A 21712-nucleotide genomic window follows, 5' to 3' on the forward strand; every position below is an offset into this window, starting at 1 on the left:
GTATGCCTGTCCCGCGAAGCTACTCCAGCTTTTTGTGTCAATCTTCAGTATAAACCAGCAACTGCAGTTCCTTCATGTACATTTAAATACATTGGTATCTAAATGGAAACCTGTCACAGGCATTAGATCATTTCTCTTCCAAGATGGGTCATCAATTTGCCAATGTTGAGCGAATCTTGTTACACGACTAGAACGACACGATAGTAATATGCACATGCTCACATCCACATACAGTACCTACACACGGGCAGGTATGGGCTGCAAACGATTATCTTCCAGCCCAGCCAGTGGAAAGAAAGAAGTGGGATTTCTCTGGTAACAATTAGTGATGAGGGGAGCTCCACTCGTTCTCGTCTGTGCTAGTATTACTGGTTAGGCTGTAACAGGCGGCGAGCTCTCGCCCTCCAGAAACACATAGAAGGAGCAGTGAAGGAACGAACGCTGGTTTGCCTAGAGGTGCTGTCGGGAGTGCCGCATCCGGTCACAGCTGTCCGCTAGTTGTTGGAATGGGATTGAGTCTGGGGCTCGGAGCAAATTTCACCGGTCTCCCAGTTCCACTCGCCCGGCCTGTTCCTGGCGCATTTCTCCAGTTGCCCTCAACATTGGGGCCGGCGCGTTCCCGCCTGTATTGGATGCTGACGGCCCGATGGCTCTCAGTTCCAGGGCCCACGCTTTCTCTGTGGAATCTCTCGTGGGGAATTCCCTGAAGAGAACAAACGAAGACACTGGAAATGGGCAGCTGAGAGACGGACTTAACGCCGCGCAGAATCAGCCTGGGCGCCCCAAGTTGGAAGAACACGAGCAATCTGGTTAGTCCGCTTAGACCATGCTTATTGATCTAGATGCAATGCTGGTGGTCCAACAGAGAGATCTCCCTGCACTCCACAATTCTACAGTGTTAGATTAAACCCGCAAAAAGACTGTAATTCTAACTCGGGAACAATAATCAATTTCGTTTAGATATATTACAATTTAGTGCTTTAGTTTTGCAGTTGACGCTCTATTAGTTAAAACATGCTTTATGCTGCAAGTCCTTAACATCGACCTCCCTAGGATTTTACTTTGCGCTTTTTTTGAAGATTTAGTTTAGTTTAGTTTTTAGATACAGTTTAGCTTAGTTTATTTACAGAGATCGGTGTTTTCCTTCTGGAAGTTGGAGTATAAAAGTGTAAATTTTAAAAGTGTAAAATGTTACCCTTAAGTATAAAAGAGGTCAACCGATGGATGCACATGATAGCGGATTCATAAAGGAGTGATGACATGTAAGTGTCTCCATTATTGGCTGTGAGAGTACATTTCAAACTAAAAAGGAAACAATTTTTTTTGCTGAATCCACACCCCATTTACGTTACGTTCACTAAACTGTGTTTAAGGTGAAGATTAAAACTCGCATAGATTGTTACTTGTGAGAGAGAGGGATGCAGGGAGTGTGTGTGTGTGTGTGTGTGTGTGTGTGTGTGAGAGAGAGAGAGAGAGAGAGAGAGAGAGGAGATGAGAGAGAGACTGAGAGAGAGAGATGAGAGAGCGAGAGAGAGAGAGAGAGAGGAGGGAGGGAGAGGGAGAGGGGGATGGGGATGGGGAGGAGAGAGAGAGAGAGAGGGAGAGGAAGTGAGAGAGAGTTGGAGAGAGAGGGGGTGGGGGGGGGGGTGGGGGGGGGGGGGGGTGAGGAGAGAGAGAGAGAGGGGGAGAGGAGAGACGGAGATACCGTGTTGTTAATAAGGCCTCGGAGAAGTTACTGTAACCGCGGGTGAGGCGGCCGTATTGGAAGCGCATTGGTGCATTTTGATCAGAATGTTGTTTTTGGTATTCTGTATGTGATTATTTACTAGCAGCCGTAGCAGAAGGGGACAAAATCAGCAGTTCTCCGTCTCACAGATCGCTCGGCGGTGACTCGGATGATCTACAGGTGGAACTGCAAGGAGCGGATCTTTGGAAGAGATTTCATGAGATCGGAACCGAGATGATCATCACAAAAGCTGGCAGGTGAGGGGCCGAGAGACCCAGCGTGCACACAATGGAGCCACCACGCACCATCCCAAATCCAAACATCTCGTTACCATCATATTCTCTGGGACATCCTTTCCTCCGTGCGTAACGGAAACAATAATTTGTCGTTGTTTAACAGTTTACAATCCAGTGGTATGAATATTGATTTCTCTAACTACAAGTAACCCTTGCTTTCCCTCTCTCTCCATCCCTCACCCTTCCCTGTTCTCCGACCAGTCTGACTGTCCCCCCGATTAAATTTTACATAGTATGCCTCGTTGTCACATTCTCCTAGCTAACAGTGACCTATTCTTCATTTTCCTTGAACTGCATCTCCTTTGATGTCTCGTTTTCACACCTTACCCTTCCATATCTTTTTGGCTCCCTCTCCCCTGACTCTCAGTCTGATGAAGTGTCTCGATCCGAAACGTCACCCATTCCTTCTATCCAGCAAGCCGCCTGTCCCGCTGTTACTCCTGCATTTTTTGTCTATCTTCGGTGTTTTAATGGATTTCGTCTGTTGAAAAAAACCATTAAATAAAAATAAACTTCAGTTGGGTTCAATAAAAGATCCACAAGCTTTAATATGGATTAATATCTTAAAACAATTCAAATGAACGGCGCCAAGTTACAACTCGTACATTGTTAGCGTAGCTGGAGATTTGTATTCTGTTTAGCACTGCGAACACTGTTATTTATGTCACATCGTGAAGTAAAGCGCTGTCCCACGGTACGGGTTCATTCCAAGAGCTCTCCCGAGTTTGCCCTGATTCGAACTCGTCGGTACTCGGGGCTCCCGTGGACATTTTTCAACGTTTAAAAAATCTTCACGATTCTTCCCGTGCTTACCTGCCGTTAGCGAGTCTTCCCGAGTACCTGCCGTTAGCGTTACGAGCCGCTAAGAGACGTCCCCGAGCTCCGACGTACCCGCTACGTTCATTCTCCGCGCTTACCACGAGTTTGATTTTTTTTTTTAACTCGGTGAGCTCTTGAATGAACTCGTATCGTGGGACAGGTAACTCAGAAATAATGGTTGAATAATCCATTCTTTTAGAAGGTTCATAAAAGTAATCATGCACATATTTGGAATCCGGGGACTTATATTAATATTAGAAATCCACCGCATCTCCCTCGCCTCCGTGTACATGACAAGCGAGGTCATGATTATTACTTAAGGAACGAGATTTACATTTCCCCCAACAAACCTTGATTATAAATCGACAGAATCAGCGAGAAAGGCTCTTAAGGCAGTTTAAAAAACACATTTACATCTTGATACATGCGTTTTGTTTATTTCGTCCGTTACGAAGCGGTTGAAGCAAAATAAGTATATCCGGTGTAAACCAGCATCTGCAATTCCTTCCTACACAAAAGGTCTAATGGTGCTGTTTCCTTACAGGCGCATGTTTCCCGCGGTTCGGGTGAGGATCAGAGGCCTGGAGTCTGAGAGACAATATTACATCGCTATGGATATTGTCCCTGTGGATTCCAAGAGATACAGGTACTCATCATCGCAGTATTATTCAGATTGAAACCTATCTGCACGGTGGAAAATTGTCAAATATTCAAACTGAGCCGCTATCCCCCAGAAAACATGACCTAAACAGATTGTAATGCGGGGCATCCTTTCACACCTTCCCAGAGCTAACAATCATCTATTCTATATTTTCCTTGACCCTCTTCCCCTTTGATCTCGTTTTCACATTTTGCCCTTCCATATCTCTGTGTCTCCCTCTCCTCGGACTCTCAGTCTGAAGAAGGGTCTCCACCTCAAATGTCACTCTACCTTCTATCCAGAGATGCTGCCTGTCCAGCTGAGTTACTCCAGCAATGTGTGTCTATCTTTGGTGTAAACCAGCATCTGCAGTTCCTTCTGACACATCCTACCACTCTGCCCTTTGAACAGGAAAGAATCATTCAGGAATTAGATTCATAATTAACACTGATAGGAATGTTATCAGCAAATGCAGGCCTCCTGAGAATTTATTCTATATTTTGCTTTCACAGTCAAGAGAATATTGATTAGTTCAACATTGTGTAAAATTGAGTAGATATGAAAACACACACAAAAATAGTAGTAGTATATCACTTGGCCCGATGTTTAATATGATTATGGTTAATCTGTCCCAAGCCTCAAGTTCAGTTCAGTCCTGGTTCAACATTGGCCGCAGTTCCCCGATCTTTCAAAAATATATATCTACTTCTTTGTGACCCCCTATATTTTAACTTTACAATCACCTTAGGTAGAGAATTCTGGAGATTCATCACCCTATGATCCCTACGCAGGTTAGCTTCACGTGATCACTCCCTAATCTTAGGAACATAAACAGGGAAAAGATTTAATAGGAATCCGAGGAGTAACTTTTTCACACAAAGGGTGGTGAGTGTATGGAACAAGCTGCCAGATGAGATAGTTGAGGCTGGGACTATCCCAACATTTAAGAAACAGTTAGACAGGTACATGGATTGGATAGGTTTGGAGGGATATGGACCAAGTGTTACTCTATGACTCTATGAATCTAGTGAATTGTAGGGCCCTGACTTTCACAATGATCAGTATGGCCCTGGGAACTGTTATGCAGCAGAGCACGCATATAGTTCCTTGCAAGTGGTGTGGCAGTAGATAGGGTGATGAAGATAACTTTTGGCATGCTGGCCTTCATGAGGCCGCACTGAGTATCGTGTTCGTTTTGGTCACTCTGCTATAGAAAATAGGTGCAGGAGTAGGCCATTCGGCCCTCGAGCCAGCACCACCATTCAATATGATCATGGCTGATCATCCAAAATCAGTACCCTGTTCCTGCTTTCTCCCCATATCCCTTGATTCCGTTAGTCCTCAGAGCTATATCTAACTCTCTCTTGAATACATCGGAAGGATGCCATTAAGATGGAAAGTGTGCAGAGAAGAATTACGAGGATGTTGCCCGAGCTATCGGGAAAGATCGGGCAGGCTAGGACCTTATTCTTTGGAACACAGTGGAAAGTTATTAAAGAGTATTCTGCGGGTTTAACCGGCTCCTCTCCCTGCCCTGTAGAACGGAGCGGTTCAGGAGATCCTTCACCCCTGCAGCCATTAGATTTTATAATTCGGACCGCTAGGCTGTAGGGGGATGCATTTTGCAATTATTAATTTTTAACTGTTAATTATTGGTCTTTTTAAGTATTTATTGCTCTCAGGTAGTGTCCACATTGTATTTTATGTATTTTCTGTCTGCGTTCGTTTTGAATCTGTGGGTTTGTTGATTGGGAGCTTCTGGACATCTGAATTTCCCTGAGGGGATCAATAAAGTATTTATTATTATTATTATTATTATTATTATTATATGGTTGGAAAGTTATTAGAGATTATTCTAAGGGATAAGATATATATGCTTTTAGATGGACAGCTGATTACCAATAGCATGGATTTGGACATAGGAGATGGTGTCTCACGAATCTGATTGAGTTTTTTTGAAGATGTGACCAAAAAGGATGAGGGCAGAGCTGTAGATGTTATATTAAGGTTCTGCACGGCTGCTCTGGAAGACTAGACATTGCCTTCATGGAAGGAAGCAGAGGATGATGGTGGAAGGTTGTTTTTCAAACAGGATGCCTGTGACCTCAGGGTTCGTTGCTGGGCGCATTGTTTTCTCTCATGGATAAGAACAGACAAGGCATGATTAGCACATTTGCGGATAATATTAAAAATGGATGGTATTGTAGATAGTGAAGATGGTTGTCTAAATTGCAGTATGATTTTGATCAGTTGTGCTGTTGGGCTGAGGAATGGTTGATGGAATGTAACAGTGTGAGGGATTGGATTTTGGGCAGTCTAACAAGGGCAAGACCTACATAGTAACTGATAGGTTTAAGAAGGAACTGCAGATGCTGGAAAAATCAAAGGTAGACAAAAACGCTGGAGAAACTCAGTGGGTGAGGCAGCATCTATGGAGTGAAGGAATAGGTGACGTTTCGGGTCGAGACCCTTCTTCAGACTGATGTGGGGGTGGGGGGGCGGGATGAAGAAAGGAAGAGGCGGAGTCAGTGGGCTGAAGGAGAGCTGGCTCAGCACTTCAACTCCCCCTCCCATTCCGAATCCGACCTTTCTGTCCTGGGCCTCCTCCATGGCCAGAGTGAGGCCCATCGTAAATTGGAGGAACAGCACCTCATATTTTGCTTGGATAGTTTACGCCCCAGCGGTATGTACATTGACTTCTCCAATTTCAGGTGGTCCTTGCTTTCTCCCTCTTTCCCCTCCCCTTCCCAGCTCTCCCTCAAAGCACTGTCTCTGCCTCTTCTTTTCTTCTTCCCGCTCCACCCCCACTTCAATCTGAAGAAGGGTCTCGACCCGAAACGTCACCTATTCCTTCGCTCCATAGATGCTGCCTCACCCACTGAGTTTCTCCAGCATTTTTGTCTACCTAGTAAATGATAGGGTTCTGTGGGGTGTTCTAGAACAGAGGGATCAGAATGCAGGTACATAGTTCCTTGAAAGTGGTATCACAGATAGATAGGGTGGTCAAAAAAGCTATCAGCACATTGGCCTTCATCATTCAGACTATTGAGTATAGAAGTTGAGAGCTCATGTTACAGTTGTGTAAGACATTGGTGCGGTATTTTGCTCAGCTTTGGTCACCATGTTATTGGAAAGATGTTGTCAAGCTGGAAAGGGTGTAGACAATATTTACGAGGATGTTGCCTGGATTCGAGGGCTTGAGCTTTTGGGAGAGTTTAGGACTCTATACTTTGGAATGCACAAGGATGATGATCTTATAGAGGTGTATAAAATCACGAGAGGAATAGATCAGGTAAATGCACAGTCTTTTGCCCAGAGTAGGGAAATCGGGAATCAGAGGGCATAAGTTAAAGGTGAGGGGGAAAAGATGTAATAGGAACCTGACGGATATCCTTTTTGGTGGGTATATGAAAAAGAGCTGCCGGAGGAGGTAGTTGAGGCAGGTACTGTCATAATGTTTAAGATACTGTAATTGGACAGGTACATGGACAGTATAGGTTTAGAGGGATATGGGCCAAGCCCAGGCAGGTGGAACTCGTGTACATGGGGCATGTTGGTCAGCATGAGCAAGTTGGGCAGAAGGGCCTGCTTCCACATTGTATGGCTGTGACTATGATACTATGGCAGGAGGCTAATGATCTTATAGAGGTGTATAAAAGTATGAGGGAAATAAAGTGGGGGAATCACAGAGTCTTTTCCCCAGGGTAGGGGAATCAAGAACTGAAGGTCACAAGTTTACCGTGAGAGGGTAAAGGTTTGGCGGGCATATGAAATGAGCTGTCAGATGAAGTAGTTGAGGCAGTACAATATCAATTAAAAATCATTTGGACAGAGAGATGGATAGGAAAGGTTTAAAATGAATTGGGGAGAACGTGGGCAAAAGGGACCAGCTTAGATGTAAGTGAGCAGGGATGATTTAGGCCAAAGGCCGTGTTTCCTTGCTGTATGAATTCTATGGCTCTATAACATGAAAAGTAAAACAGCACAGCACGGGAATAGGCAATAGTGCTTTTTTTTGTCACATATGCGACAGTGACATTCATTGTTCCCCAATACACATGCGGGCGCTGCCATTTTCAATGGCATTAGTCAAAATTCACAGTCCAGTCGGCCAGCTCCTGTGAACCGACGTCCCTCTCCTCTCCTCACCCAGTCATCTTTGTGTCCTGTCAGGGACTCCTGCAGGTAATGGAGGCATTACCCCAGTCCTTGCTCCTCGAGTCTGACTTCTCTAGTCCACCGAGCCTTTGGGCGAGCTCCTGCCGACCGTGAGGCTTCGGGCAGACTCTGGCGAGCCTTCGGGTGGGTCCCGGTCCAATCGACCGATGAGCCTTCGGGTTGGTTCTCTGTCCCATCAGGCAACAGGCCTATGTGCGGGCGTCGCGATCGCGGCCCCTCGGGAATGTCTCCGCTGAGCTCCACCTCAGGAAGGCCTCCACTGCGCGGCACCTTGGGATGGGCAGGACCATTATGCCAATCCAACATGCCATCTGCCTGTACATATTCTGTATCCCTCTATTCCATGTCTGTTCACATGGCTATCAAAATGCATTTTATACATTGCTATCGTATCTGTTTCCGGATGTCCCAGCACTGATCTCTATGGAACACCACCGGCCACAGATGTTCAGTCAAAAATAACCCTTCCCTGCCAAAATAGACAATTGGTGCAAGAGTAGGCCATTCGGCCCTTCAAGCCAGCTATTCAATGTGATCATGGCTGATCATCCCCAATCAGTACCCCGTTCCTGCTTTCTCCCCATATCCCCTGACTCCGCTATTTTTAAGAGCCCTATCTAGCTCTCTCTTGAAAGCATCCAGAGAACCTGCCTCCACCGCCCTCTGAGGCAGAGAATTCCACAGTCTCGCCACTCTCTGTGAGAAAAAGTGTTTCCTCGTCTCCGTTCTAAATGACTTACTCCTTATTCTTAAACTGTGGCCCCTGGTTCTGGACTCGCCCAACATCGGGAATATGTTTCCTGCCTCTAGCGTGTCCAAGCCCTTAACAATCTTATATGTTTCAATGAGATATCCTCTCATCCTTCTCAACTCCAGAGTGTACAAGCCCAGCTGCCACCTTCTGACCAAGCCAATTTAGCAATTCACTGTAGATCTCATGTGACTTAATCTTATGGACCAATCTACCATGAGGGACCATGTCAAATGCATTACTAACATCTATGTATATAACATCCACAATCCTCTCCTCGTCAATCACTGTTATCACTTGCTCAAAAAACCTCAATCTCATTTGTGAGACAGGATCCCTTCCGCACAAACCCATGCTGCCTCTCCCTAATATACCCGTGCTTTCCCAAACTCAAGTAATCATGTCCAGGAGAATCTTACCCAACAATTTCCCTTCCACTTACGTGAAGCTCACTGGCCCATACTTTCCTGAGCTATCCCTGTCACCCATCTTTCACAAAGGGACATTGGCTAATCACCTGCCTCTTGGGATCTCACCCAAGGATCTCTGTCAAGTCCCAAGCAAACTCTACCCATGCCTTCCACTGTATCCAACAATGGATTCCATTGGGCCTTGGGATCTCAAGGGCCTTGTCCAATTTCTGCTTCCTAAACCTTACATTTGCTTCCTTTTTCTTTTTGATTAAATTTACAATATCTCCCGTCATTCTAGCTTCCCAAAATTTGACATTCTTATCTTTTATCCTCACCAGAACATGCTGGTGCAGAACATAATGCCAGTTGTGGATTTACTCCCAAACAGCAGTTGCCTGTTCCAGTTCCTGCCTAACGCTATTGGAATTAGCCTTCAGGTTTGGCTCTCTCAGTAGAGGACCACCAGTCTCACCTTATCCATAACTACGATCAATGATCCCAAAATTCTCCTTTACTGAACCTTCAATAATCTGGTCAGGCTTATTCCCTAGTACAAGGTCCAGTAAGGTCCCTTCCCTCCTTGGACTATCTACGCATGTCAGGTGCATCCTCCTAGATGCACTAGACAAATTCTTCCCCATGTAAGCTTTTGGCATGTAGAGACTCTGGCAATATTGGGGGAATTAAGGGGGAACTGGAGAGCACGAATGGGAAATTGTGCTGAGACTTGTGGACAGAGCAGATTCGTGGAATTAGTTTTATTGAAGAAGCCATTTGGTGCCTCGTTATCCTCAGGCGGGTTCCCATTCCCAGTTCGGTTCCTAGATTTAACCGGCAGTTGCAGAACCCGTTTCCCCTGCCCCGCCACTGCCCCAACATGCTCATTTCTTGTGTGGTGTCGGCAGGTATGTGTACCACAGTTCACAATGGATGGTGGCTGGGAACACCGAACAGTCACCGATGGCACCCCGACTCTACGTCCACCCCGACTCGCCAACGTCAGGGCAGTCCTGGATGAAACAGATCATCAGCTTCGACCGGGTAAAGCTCACCAACAACGACATGGACGAGAAAGGACATGTAAGATTAAATGCCAGCCCCGCACGTCCCGTTTTACCTTCTCCCATAAAATCCAAAAAAACATAACTGTCCCTGCCTGCTCCTGCCCCACTGGGATCATTGACTCCCGGTCCAATCCTTCCCGACCTATGTTCAAGACACAGCACACAACCATCAGATCTTTGCTAACTTCCATTTTCCAGGCCCCCACTCCCTCATCTTTACTATGGACATTCAGTCACTCTACCCCTCCATCCTCCACCAGGAAGGCTTGAAAGCCCTCCATTTCTTCCTCAAACGCAGAACCAGCCAATTTCCCTCTATGAACGCTCTCTTCTGCCCAGCGGAGCTGGTCCTCACTCTCAACAACTTCTCCTTCAACTCTTCCAAATCAAAGGCATAGCCATAGGCACTTGTATGGGCCCCAGCTATGCCTACCTTTTTGTAGGGTACATCGACCAATCCTTGTTCCAGACATACATTGGCCCCATCCTCGAACTCAATGTGCACTACATTGATGACTGCATCAGTGCTACCTCCTGCACCCATGCAGAACTCATGGATTTCACTAATTTCACCACCAATTTCCATCCTGCACTCAAATTCACTTGGACCATCTCTGACACCTTCCCCTTTCCTCATCTCACCACCTACATCACAGGAGATAAACTATGAACTATAGATATTACGAACACGCTGACTCCCACAGCTATCTAGACTATACTTCTTCCCGCCCTGCCTCCTGCAAAGACTCTATCCCCTACGCCCAATTCCTCCGTGGAAGCCACATCTGTGCCCAAGATGAGGTGTTCCATACCAGGACATCTGAGATGCCCTCATTCTTCAGTGAACGAGTGTTCCCCTCATCTATCATAGATGAGACCCTCACGCGGGTCTCCATGGTATCCCGTAGCTTTATTCTTGCTCCCCCTCCCCCCAGTCGCAACAGAGACCCCTTAATCCTTACCTTTCACCCCATCAGCCGTCGCTTACAGCACATGCAGTAATCTCTGACATTTTCTCCTACTCCAACAGGATCCCACCACTGGCCACACTTCCCTTCTCCACCCCTTTCTGCAGAAACCCTTGCCTCCGCAACTCCCTGGTAAACACGTCCCTTCCCACACAAACCACCCCTTCCCGACGTACCTTCCCCTGCAGGAAATGCAACACCTGTGCCTATACTTCCTCCCTCACTCCATCCAGGGACCCTGGCCGTTCTTTCAGGTGAGGCAGACGACTGCATCAGTGCTACCTCCTGCAAAAACCTTATCTACTATATCAGGTGTTCTTGGTGTGGTCTCCTATATATCGGCAAGACCAGGCGCAGACTGGGTGACCGTATATTCCATCATTATCACGCGAGGTTTTGGGTTGAGACAGTTAGACAGATACATGGATAGGGCAGGTTTGGAAGGATATGGACCAAATGCGGGCAGGTGGGACTAGTGTAGCTGGGACATGTTGGCCGGTGTGGGCAAATTGGGCCGAAGGGCCTGTTTCCACACTGTATCACTCTATGACTCTATCACCTCACCCCCAGCCAAAAATGGACCGCTGAGGACTTCATCTTCCCTGAGTCATCGATGTAGGCACAGCATTGTTTTGTACCTTCCCAGACATCTAGTCTACTGTCCTCCTCCCTGACTCACAATCTGAAGAAGGGTCTCAACTCAAAATGTCACCTATTCCTTTTCTCCGGAGATGCTGCCTGACTCGCTGAGTTACTCCAGCATTTTGTGTCTATCTTCAGATTTAACATCTTCAATGTTGCCTGGGTTTCAGCACCTAAGTTACAGAGAAAGGTTGACCAAGTTAGGTCTTTATTCTTTGGAGCGCAGAAGGTTAAGGGGGGACTTGATAGAGGTCTTTAAAATTATGAGAGGGATAGACAGAGCTGACGTGGATAAGCTTTTTCCATTGAGAGTAGGGAAGATTCAAACAAGAGGCCATGATTTGAGAATTAAGGGTAAAAGTTTAGGGGTAACATGAGGGGAATTTCTTTACTCAGAGAGTGGTAGCAGTGTGGAATGAGCTTCCAGTGGAAGTGGTGGAGGCAGGTTCCATTTTATCATTTAAAAATAAATTGGATAGGTATATGGACGGGAAAGGAATGGAGGGTTATGGTCTGAGTGCAGGTAGATGGGACTAGGTGAGAGTAAGTGTTGGCACGGACTATAAGGGCCGAGATAGCCTGTTTCCGTGCTGTAATTGTTATATGGTTATTATGGTTAATGGCATGTGTGTAGCCTTCAGTCTGACAAAGCATCACCACTTCAAGCATCAACTATCCAAGTTCTCCAGAGATGCTGCTTGACCCTGCTGAGTTACTCCAGCACTTTGTGTCCTTTTGTGTATTAAACACTATATCCAGTTCCTTGTTTCTGCATTATATGTGTACTTATCTTCAGGTTTTGTCTGTATAAGCATTCTGTGTGTACTAATCTACAGTAGGTAAGTGTGCGTCAGTGGATGACATGCAGGTCACAATATGTTCACGCCAGGACCGAATACATTGCCTGCAATGTATTGGCAGCAGATTCAATAACAATTTTCACTGGGGAACAGGGAACATGCTTGAAAAGCGAGGAAGTTGCTGAACTTTGAGCGGACGATTCGGTAACGTATGCTTGTTCTATCAAAGAGCCGGCCCGGGTCCTGCGAGTCATCTTCTGCTCTTCAAAGTTCTGCCATTCTGGCTGTGAACTGCGAGAGACCAGTTTCCACAGCCACCTGAGAGGCTCGACTATGCCAACAAGAAGCGGCAGGCTTGTAAATACTCTGGGTCGAACCACTGCTGGCAGCGAGTTAATCCAACGAGAGATGATAAGGGGGAAAAAAGCTCAGACTGTACAAAAGGACACAAAGTGCTGGAGTATTTCAGCGGGTCAAGCAGCATCTCTGGTGAACATGGATAAGCGACATGTCGGGTCACCCGAGATCGGGTCGCCGGATGCTTGACCCGCTGAGCTACTCCAGCACTGTGTGTCATGTTTCTGGAAACTGACACCTGCATTTCCTTATTTCTAGCTTAGAGACTTGAGCGGATGATTTTCAAGCATTGCTCGCTTGTCGGCTAAGTGAACACATATTCTATCTTAGTGTCCACGCGTAAATTACAACTTAAGAAGAATATTGTATTACATTTTATATAAATGCAATGCCTTTCCAATATGTATCTCATTCACACCAGATTATACTGCAATCCATGCATAAATATCGTCCGCGAATCCATGTGGTGGTGAAAGAGGTGGATTTGGACATGTCTATACATCAGTTCCTCCCTTCAAATGGAGTGCAGACATTCACATTCCCGGAGACTGAATTCACCACTGTCACAGCCTACCAGAACCAGCAGGTAATCAAGGCCACTGCCGTGCAGGGGTGAGAGTGAGGGAGGGGGAATTTACCGAAGCGCGGGGAGGAAACATAGCGAAGAAAAAGTAACCACATAAATGCTGCGTCCAAGACACAATCTAACTACATACATTTCATTAACTTGATTATTCTTTGATTTTTTCTGCGTGTTTATATAAAACAACATTCTCTTCATCTTATATCTCAATTCCTTGTTATCTTCTGGAACTTGATTTTAAGCTCCTCGGATCCCCTGTCTTTCTGCGCCATGTATTTGTCCTGACAAACGAACATGTTTCCCACATATTTCTGAACGTGGTTTCCAACAGCCTATTCGAGGTGTTATTCATTTTACTTTTCCTTTTACTCGCCTTATAGATTACAAGGTTGAAAATTGACAGAAATCCTTTCGCCAAAGGTTTCAGGGATCCAGGGAGAAACAGGTATCCAACAATCCGTGTATCCGTGAATTGCTGCAAACTTGTCGCGTTGTTTCAGTGTATTACATATATCGTCTGTGCAGCCATGGTATAGAGCCACATATTAGGATATCATCCAACAAAGTTGATTAACAGATGTGTTCTCACTAAAGGTGAAAATAGTTCGAGTGCTTGCATCTGGACTTGATAGTGTGTCTCGTCGCGTTCTCAAAATCTGCGTGGACCAACTGGCTGGAGTTTTTACAGAATCTTCAACCTCTAATTACTGAGGTTCCCACCTCCTTTAAAAGGTTATCAATAATAATAGTGCCCAAGAAAAGTAAGGTAACATGCCTCAATTACTACCGACCAGTGGCATGACGTCCGTGGTGATGAAGTGTTTTGAGAGATTGGTTATGGTGCAAATCAACTCCTACTTCAACATGAACATGGACCCACTACACTGTGCCTACTGTCACAATAGATCAATGGAGGATGCAATCTTGCTGGCTTTCTTTTCTGCACTGGACCACGGACAATAAAAACGCATACCTCAGGCTGCTGTTCATAGACTACAGCTGGGCTTTCAACACCATCAGCCCCTCCAAACTGTAAACCAAGCTGAGGAAATTGGGTCTTGGTGCATCCCTCTACAATTGCATCCTCAACTTCCACATCTGGCGCCGTGGTGAAGTTGCTGCCTTCCAGTGCCAAAGAACCAGGTTCAATCCCATCTACAGATGCTGTCTGTATGGAGTCTGTATGCTCCCTGTGACCACGTGGGTTTTCTCTGGGTGTTCTGGTTTCCTCCCATATTCCAAAGACATGCGGGTTTGTAGGTTAATTGGCTTTATGTAAAATTGTCCCTTGCGTGTAGGATTGAACTAGTGTACGGCTGATCACTGGTCGGTGCAGACTTGGTGGGCTGAAGAGCCTGTTTCCATTCTGTATGTGCAGATGCAGCAGGCAGTGAAGAAAGCGAATGGTATGTTAGCTTTCATAGCAAAAGGATTTGAGTATAGGAGCAGGGAGGTTCTACTGCAGTTGTACAGGGTCTTGGTGAGACCACACCTGGAGTATTGCGTACAGTTTTGGTCTCCAAATCTGAGGAAGGACATTATTGCCATAGAGGGAGTGCAGAGAAGGTTCACCAGACTGATTCCTGGGATGTCAGGACTGTCTTATGAAGAAAGACTGGATAGACTTGGTTTATACTCTCTAGAATTTAGGAGATTGAGAGGGGATCTTATAGAAACTTACAAAATTCTTAAGGGGTTGGACAGGCTAGATGCAGGAAGATTGCTCCCGATGTTGGGGAAGTCCAGGACAAGGGGTCACAGCTTAAGGATAAGGGGGAAATCCTTTAAAACCGAGATGAGAAGAACTTTTTTCACACAGAGAGTGGTGAATCTCTGGAACTCCCTGCCACAGAGGGTAGTCGAGGCCAGTTAATTGGTTATATTTAAGAGGGAGTTAGATGTGGCCCTTGTGGCTAAGGGGATCAGAGGGTATGGAGAGAAGGCAGGTACGGGATACTGAGTTGGATGATCAGCCATGATCATATCGAAGGGCCGAATGGCCTACTCCTGCACCTAATTTCTATGTTTCTATGTTTCTATGTATCTCGAAAACTAAAACAAAAATCAGTTCAAATTGGCAGCAACACTTCCTCCTCAATAACCGTTAGCACAGGAGTACCATCAGACTGTGTGCTCACCCCCCGCCCTGCTCAACTCACACTATACCATAACTGTTTTCTTGGCCACAGTTCCAACTCCATTGTTAAATTCACTGATGCCACCACCATTGTTGGACAGATTAGGGATGATAATGAGTCAGAGTCTAGGAGGGAGATTAATCGAGATGACTGCATGGTGCCAGAATAACACCAGTGAAACCAAGGAACTAATTGTTCACTTTAGAAGAGGAAGGCCAAGGATCCACAAACCTGTCTTCATCAATGGGTTGATGGTGGAGAAAATCAAAAACTTCATATTCCTGGGCACGCATATCTCTAAAGATCTGTCATGTACCCAGCACATTGGTGCAATCATAAAGAAAGCACACCAATGTCTGTATTTCCTTTGACGATTGAGGAGATTCATTATGTCGATGATTACCCTTTAGAATGCCTACAGATATCCTGTTGAGAACATATTGACTGGTTGCACCATGGCCTGGTTTGGCAACTTGAACACCCAGCAATGAAGAAGATTGCAAAAAGTGGTGAACACTCTCCATTCCATCAAAGGATCTGACCTCCCTACCCATCGAAGGGATCTATAGAAGTTGCTAACTCAAGAAGGCAGCCAGCATCATCAGAGACCCACCACGCCCTGGTCACCAAAGATCGCTCTGCTCTAGTATATTTGCTGGTCACGCTCTTATTTCAAACCTGCCATCTGGAAGAATGTAATGTCCAGGCTCAGGAGCAGGTTCTTCCATATGGCTATTCCAAACTACAAACTGCCACTACGGACTTAGGGGACATTGTTTCTGTATTTGCATTACATTGTTTGTTTTTATATATTGAACTGATTTTTGTTAACTAGACGTTATGATGTCTACTGAGAACTAGGCTCACATAGAAGATAGACACAAAAAAACTGGAGTAACTCAACGGGTCAGACAGGAGAAAACGAATAGGTAATGTTTCAGGTCGAGATCCTTCTTCAGACCCGAAACATCACATATTTATTTTCTCCTGAGATTCTATCTGACCTACTGAGTTACTCCAGCTTTTTTTTTGTCTATCTTCGGTTTAAACCAGCATCCGCTGTTCCTTCCTACACTATGTTTACACATCTCTTGTGCTGCTGCAAGTAAGAATGTCATTGTTCAGTTTCAGGACATAGGACAATAAAACACTCTTGACTCGAGACTCTTGCAGTATTTGGACACTTGGAATATTAGTTTTCCTTTATTAAGAAACATGTGGCGGTAATGTATTCCCAGAACAGTCCAGGTGAAGGCATGATTAAAGTTGTCATCTTGCATTTAGGATTGGCCTGGAGCGAGTGATGGACAATTACCCCTGGCGGCCCACAAACTGCCGATCACCACTGGATTTCCAACCATTTAACATCCAAAAGCCAGGTGTGTGCAATGTATCTGAGTCCATGGATTGCTCATGTGGTCTAATGAAAAATTAATCAAAACGAATCATGAATTCAGATCGAAAACACAAAAAAACTGGAGTAATTCAGCGGGACAGGCAGCATCTTGGATAGATGGAATGCGTCTATACCCTTCTTCAGACTGAGAGTCAGGGGAGAGGGAGTCTAGAGATATGGAAGGGTAAGGTATGAAAATGAGATATCAAAGGGGATGCAGTTCAAGGTAAATATAGAATTATAGACAATAGTCAATAGACAAAAGATGCAGGAGTAGGCCATTTGGCCCTTCGAGCCAGCACCGCCATTCAATGTGATCATGGCTGATCATCCCCAATCAGTACCCCGTTCCTGCCTTCTCCCCATATCCCCTGACTCCGCTATCTTTAAAAGCCCTATCTAGCTCTCTCTTGAAAGCATCCAGAGAACCTGCCTCCACCTGAGACAGAGAATTCCACACTCACCACTCTCTGTGAGAAAAAGTGTTTCCTCGTCTCCGTTCTAAATGGCTTACTCCTTATTCTTAAACTGTGGCCCCTGGTTCTGGACTCCAGCAACATCGGAAACATGTTTCCTGCCTCTAGAATGTCCAAGCCCTTAACAATCTTATATGTTTCAATGAGATAACCTCTCATCCTTCTAAACTCCAGAGTGTACAAGCCCAGCTGCTCCATTCCCTCAGCATATGACAGTCCCGCCATCCCGGGAATTAACCTTGTAAACCTACGCTGCACTCCCTCAATATCAAGAATGTCCTTCCTCAAATTAGGGGACCAAAACTGCACACAATACTCCAGGTGTGGTCTCACTAGGGCTCTGTACAACTGCAGAAGGACCTCTTTGCTCCTATATTCGATTTCTCTTGTCATAAAGGCCAACATGCCATTCGCTTTCTCCACTGACTGCTGTGCCTGCATGCTCACTTTCATAGACTGATGGGCAAGGACCCCCCAGATCCCGTTGTACTGCCCCTTTTCCCAACTTGATGCAATTTAGATAGTAATCTGCCTTCCTGTTTTTGCTACCAAAGTGGATAACCTCATATTTATCCGCATTAAACTTCATCTGCTATGCATCTGCCCATTCCCCCAACCTGTCCAAGTCACCCTGCATTCTCATAGCATCCTCCTCACAGTTCACACTGCCACCCAGCTTTGTGCCATCTAGGGGAAACCATTGTTAACTAGGGGAAAGTGACAACGAGGCATACATACAAAGATAAAATCTAATCAGGAGGACAGTCAAACTAGTTGGAGAACTGGGACGAGGGTGAGATGGAGAGTGGGAAAGCAACGGTTACTTGAAGTTAGAGAAGTCAATATTCATACCGCTGGGGTGTAAACTGCCCAAGCGAAATATGAGGCGCTCTTCCTCCAATTTGTGTGTAGCCTCACCCTGACAATGGAGGAGGCCCAGGTCAGAAAGGTCTGTGTGGGAATGGGAAGGGGAGTTAAAGTGTTTAGCAACCGGGAGATCTGGTAGATTTAGCTTACACATGAATTCAAATGGATATCTCCCTTCGCGGAAGTTCCTGGAACAGCGGATGATTCGATATGAGGGGCGTGGGCATCGGTTGCATTATAATTCTGCGAACTTTTATGTTGCAGTCGGGTACCCGGACTCGCCGTTGGGCAATTCCAGCGCTGGCACTCTGGCATCTCTCAGCTCGGAGCTCTTCCCGATGTGCTCAGCGCCGGGACTGTTTCACCTGAACGCCAGCTCCCTAGCGGTGACTTGCCGGACCCCTCGACGCTGCAGTCTAGACGGGCCGGCTCGGAGTCTGGGGGCCCAGCACTTCAACCCGCCAGCCAGCGACAATTCGCCCCACGACCTCTTGGTCACGCAGAGAGGTCCGCCGCTCATGTTTCGTTTCCCTTCCGTGTCCTCACTCGCTTCAAGCAACGGGAAAAGTGGGCACGGCTTGCAACTGGCGCCCAGTGCGGCGTTCCCCCACCTTCAAATGATGCACCCGGGTAGCGCCGTGTCCCAGAGCCACCGCGGCGTATACAGCTGGGCTGCGCGGCGCCCCCACACTCTCTATGGATACCATTTATCCGCACCTACCTCGCCCACAGCTCCCCTTAAACTGACAAGCCCTCTGCCTGAAAACGCCCTGGGGACCGAGCGGATCCTCCGGTGTGGCAAGACTGGGCAGTGGCCCCAACCTGTCAGCCACTGCCTGTGACTGGGTGAGGAGGTGAGATCGGGGAGGTGTGGAACGCTATCCACTGAGACTTGCGCCCTATAATACAGCGCTGAAGTGTTTCGCCAGAGTTGCCCGCCTGGGTACGAGCACCGATTTATTCACAGGCGTGACCGACTTATGCCATTTTAAAAAAAGGGCAATATACAAATAGGGGGAATCGTAAAGCGCCGAGCTGAGCAGAACAAATCCAAATTAAATGGGTAATTGATTCTAATTTCGTTGCCGGACTGAAGCCCGTTCAACCTCAAGAACCAGCAACAAGCCCACTGTACATTTTTGAGTTTGGGCAGAGACAAGGGGCGAAGTTACTCCAGCATTTTCGGTTTTAACCAGTATCTGCGGTTCTTTCCTACACAAGGGTGAATTTAAGTTGCTTTTCGACAGTCTTAACTACACACGAACCCTTTCATACATTTGTTGCCCCCCCCCCCCCCCCCACCCCCAATCAAAAATCTCCAGAAGGTAATGGACGTGTGTGCACATTGAATATCACGATGCAATGGAGTGAAATATCCGTGGGGATCCCCAGTACACAACACTCACTCAACAACCCGAGTCCTCCTTTAATCTCACTCTCACTTCCTGAACATGGAGCCACTTCTCGACACAACATCTGCTACATCTTACAGCAAGTTGTATATGAAGGATGTCAGTGTGAAACCGATATCCACACAGTACAATATCGGGTTTGTTAAAAACCGCTGAACACAAGTACAGTGTGTTGGGGTAACGGATTGGACACTCGGCGGGAATGCGTTTGATCATCTTATTTCATAATGGACGTGGCAGCACAGGTTAATGGCCAGGATACATTTTACTTCTCTCTCTCTCCATCCCTCCCCGATCCTAGCTCTCCGACCAGTCCGCCTGTCCTCCTAATGACGTTTTATCTTTGTACGCCTCGTTGTCGACTTCCCCGAGGTAATAATGATCTGTTCTACATTTTCCTGGAGCTTCGTCCTCGTTGATCTCCAGTGTTCACTCCTTACCCTTCCATATCTCGGTGTCCGCCTCTCCCCTGACGTTTATTCTGTAGAAGGGTCTCGACCCTAAACGTCACCCATTCCTACTCTCCAGTGATCCTGCCTATCCCGCTGAGTTACTCCAGCATTTTGTGTCTATCAAGATAGTTGCTGCCAACATACACTGTGATACTTTGAAGAGAAGTGACATAACACAATATCCAATCATAGTAGTTGCTTTGAATCTAGTTTCACTTGTTGGATTTCAAAATTGCACTTAGAACGACAATTTCAATGTAAGTATTTGAAAGAACATGCCATTCTGTGAACATCATCACAGACAGTAGTTCATTTTGAACTATTTACCTACGGGTAAATCGGCAACCTTACATTAATATAGCTTTACTGGAAACTGAAAGGTTAGCAGCAGAAATATTCACAAAATGCGGCGGCGTGCTCTTGATCATTAAGAAGTCTGTAATGTCTTGCTGACAAAACACACCAGGATATAACACACCAGCCAGTCCCGCACATCTGGGATATATTGCAAACTCTTCGTTTAGTAGAAGAGTATGAAGAAGAGTTTCGAACAAAACGTCACCTATTCCTTTGCTCCAGAGATGTTGCCTGTCCCGTTGAATTACTCCAGCTTTTTGTGTCTACCTTCGGTTTAAACCAGCATCTGCAGTTCCTTCCTATACAAGGGAAAGGGTGTTCAGTTTCACTTCAGTTTAGTTTAGTTTATTGTCACGTGTACCGAGATATAGTGAAAAGCTTTTGTTGCGTGCTATCCAGACAGCAGAAAGACAATATATGATTACAATCGAGCCATTACAGTGTACAATGTACAGAATGGCAACATAATTTCGTTCAGACCGAAAGCTATCCGATTTCATGTGGATTGAAAAAAAACCCCAATTTCACAGAGATCTATGATAAAAATCAAAAAGGCCAGATTTTAACAAAAACATATAATGGATAGAAAATTATTTCCACTTATAAACAAAAAATTATCTCCCTATTGTTTTTAATTTCAACAGATCCCAATTTATTTCCAGCATTTGTCAGTATGTACTGTGAAATAAACATATTGGCTCAGGATGTTCCATGATTATTATGGGATCAATAATTGTTGGATAATCCTTGCGGTATTTGGTTGATGAAAGTGTGCGTTGTTCGTCAGCATTAGTTCTGCAGTGGCCGGACTGACTATTTCTGTGTCTGCACTACAGGGAACTAAGTCTGAACAAAGAAACATACATTGGCAATTTAATCGGGCTAATAAAAAAAAGTTTGACACTTTAAAACAATCCAAAGCATTTTGTGGAAATTGCAGGTACACAAAAATGCTGGAGAAACTCAGCGGGTGCAGCAGCATCTATGGAGCGAAGGAAATAGGGGACGTTTCGGGCCGAAACCCTTCTTCAGACTGTTTACCTGCAGAACAATTATTATTACTCTTCAAAATAACAACCAGTGAAGTCCTTTGGGATATTGAAGATATATATTTAGATCATTCCTATATCATCCCGTGCTAGAGTTAAGGAATATATTACAGGTATATTATTAATATATTCCTCATGAGGAGAAAGCCCGAATATCACCTCAGCTTTCAAGATATCAAATGGCTGGAACATAGATGGGTCGGTTAGTAAGTCTGCGGATAACATTGTGATTGCTGCAGTCACGGACTGTGAGGAAGGCTGTCAAAGTAATAATAATAATGATGGATGGGATTTATATAGCGCCTTTCTAATACTCAAGGCGCTTTA

At 45.7% G+C, this 21712-nt stretch overlaps 1 protein-coding gene across 2 annotated transcripts; it reads left to right on the forward strand.

Moving 5' to 3' along the window:
- The first annotated feature begins 242 nt into the window (after positions 1-242).
- Positions 243-20569, forward strand: LOC116978858 (T-box transcription factor TBX22-like). 2 transcript variants are annotated; one of them, XM_033030105.1, is made up of 8 exons: positions 243-809; positions 1830-1983; positions 3386-3487; positions 9730-9904; positions 13077-13241; positions 13619-13683; positions 16661-16755; positions 18380-20569. In XM_033030105.1, the coding sequence occupies exons 1-8, from the start codon at positions 647-649 to the stop codon at positions 18955-18957; spliced, it is 1497 nt and encodes a 498-aa protein (XP_032885996.1). In that variant the 5' UTR covers positions 243-646; the 3' UTR covers positions 18958-20569. The 2 variants fall into 2 exon arrangements, with proteins under 2 accessions (XP_032885996.1, XP_032885997.1); XM_033030106.1 differs by having other exon boundaries at positions 1839-1983.
- Positions 20570-21712: the final 1143 nt, after the last annotated feature.

Source organism: Amblyraja radiata, chromosome 12 (genome assembly GCF_010909765.2).
Source record: "Amblyraja radiata isolate CabotCenter1 chromosome 12, sAmbRad1.1.pri, whole genome shotgun sequence".
Lineage (NCBI taxonomy): Eukaryota > Metazoa > Chordata > Chondrichthyes > Rajiformes > Rajidae > Amblyraja > Amblyraja radiata.

Bases quoted from the DNA above. Each gene is read 5' to 3' on its own strand.
- LOC116978858 (XM_033030105.1), top strand. From the start codon at position 647: ATGGCTCTCAGTTCCAGGGCCCACGCTTTCTCTGTGGAATCTCTCGTG. The intron at 1,984-3,385 runs GTGAGGGGCCGA...GTTTCCTTACAG, and splicing joins ATCATCACAAAAGCTGGCAG to GCGCATGTTTCCCGCGGTTC. The intron at 3,488-9,729 runs GTACTCATCATC...TGGTGTCGGCAG, and splicing joins GTGGATTCCAAGAGATACAG to GTATGTGTACCACAGTTCAC.